This window comes from Monopterus albus, unplaced genomic scaffold (assembly GCF_001952655.1).
Source record: "Monopterus albus unplaced genomic scaffold, M_albus_1.0 scaffold87.1, whole genome shotgun sequence".
Classification (NCBI taxonomy): Eukaryota; Metazoa; Chordata; class Actinopteri; order Synbranchiformes; family Synbranchidae; genus Monopterus; species Monopterus albus.
Window position 1 is genome coordinate 1,339,081 of NW_018127967.1, and position 1,434 is coordinate 1,340,514.

A 1,434-nucleotide genomic window follows, 5' to 3' on the forward strand; every position below is an offset into this window, starting at 1 on the left:
AAGAGCGGTGCAGCAGAGGTATGGTTTCGGTGCTGAGCTGATGAGCCAGTTGAATATTGCCCACTTGATAGAGTTTACTCTCTTAAAATAAGATTGAAAAGTATCATCTTAAATGTATCCACTAGTTTATAAAGGATGAGCAACTAAAGACATGACCTAGATCAGATATCTTGAGATTTCTGCAAATATCAAGGTTTCTATTGAAACACCCACAGTGGAACACCTTCAGGAAATCCCCATTTATCAGTGTTTGGGTAGAATTCAAAATGGACAAGACACAGAAAAGCCTGACCAGCCAGACTGAGTACTAACAAGACGACTGTTGATTGATAGTTGGCGGTTGGTACCGTAGAGCAAGGGAAGAGAAAAACATTGTGTACTAGAGACAATTATTATTGCAAATAGAAAAAATTTACTCAACAACAAATTATGTATTATTAAATGTGGCATTGACTGATGCTGGGTACTTGTTTCTATAAAAATAAGATCTAAAATAATTATAATTAGCAATAGCAAATTGGGTTAATCAAGCTTCTACAGAAGAGAACATGAAGGTAAAGCAGTAAAATGATCTCTGCTGTACCAGTTTGGATACTGCTGTACAAGGTCGCCTCACTTTTGAAGTGACCTCTAAATAAAGTGGTTTAATCTGCACAAACAGTTGAGTTATTGGTCCAATCTGTCTGATGGTCTGGCTGCTCGTGTTTCTTGACCCCTCTGACTGTGTTGTAGTGATGTCAGTGTATTCAGAAATCTTAAAAAGCAGCTGTTTATTACAAGCTGTAATCATCCCTTATGATTGAGATCGTTTCAACAGACAAAATAACTTCTCGGATTTTATTATAGAGGACACATTATATCTCTTGAAGATCGTCCTCAGATGGTTTGTTGTTATTCTGTGTCATGTTCTGTGCTCTAACATGATTTCTTTTTTTGGCAGGTGTTAGTGGTTCTCCCAGTGGCCAGCAGAGGGAAAGTCCGTTTTTTATGCTGGGAAAGGTGATCATGCAGCAGAGCTATGTCTGTGCTCTCATAGCCATGATGGTAAGTATTAGATTAAACCATAGTTTTATATATTTACAAAAATAACAGTAGATCGGTAGAGTGAGCTGGACATTGTATGTGGAGTGCCTCAGGGTTCTGTTTTGGGACCTAAATTATTTATACTATATATTAATGATATATGTAAGGTTTCTGATTTAGTGAAAGTGGTTTTATTTGCTGATGACACTACCATATGGGCATCGGGTGAAAACCTACAGCAACTCTCTGGACGGGTTTCACAGGAACTAAATAAATAAAGAAATGGTGTGGCAGTAATATAGTATCTCTGAATTTGGATAAAACTAAATTTATGGTATTTGGGAATCGTAGACTAGACAATGAACTTCAATTGAAAATTGGGGGAGCTAATATAGAACGAGTATATGAAAT

General features: G+C 36.9%; 1 protein-coding gene across 2 annotated transcripts in view; it reads left to right on the top strand.

The window, feature by feature from the left end:
* The window catches only part of piezo1 (piezo type mechanosensitive ion channel component 1 (Er blood group)), an 88,444-nt gene that overhangs the window by 46,319 nt on the left and 40,691 nt on the right, over positions 1-1,434 (top strand). For both annotated transcript variants that reach the window (XM_020607546.1, XM_020607547.1), the window contains exon 10: positions 941-1,044. In XM_020607546.1, coding sequence (XP_020463202.1) covers positions 941-1,044 — 104 coding nt within the window. The remainder of the gene's footprint in view (positions 1-940; positions 1,045-1,434) is intronic.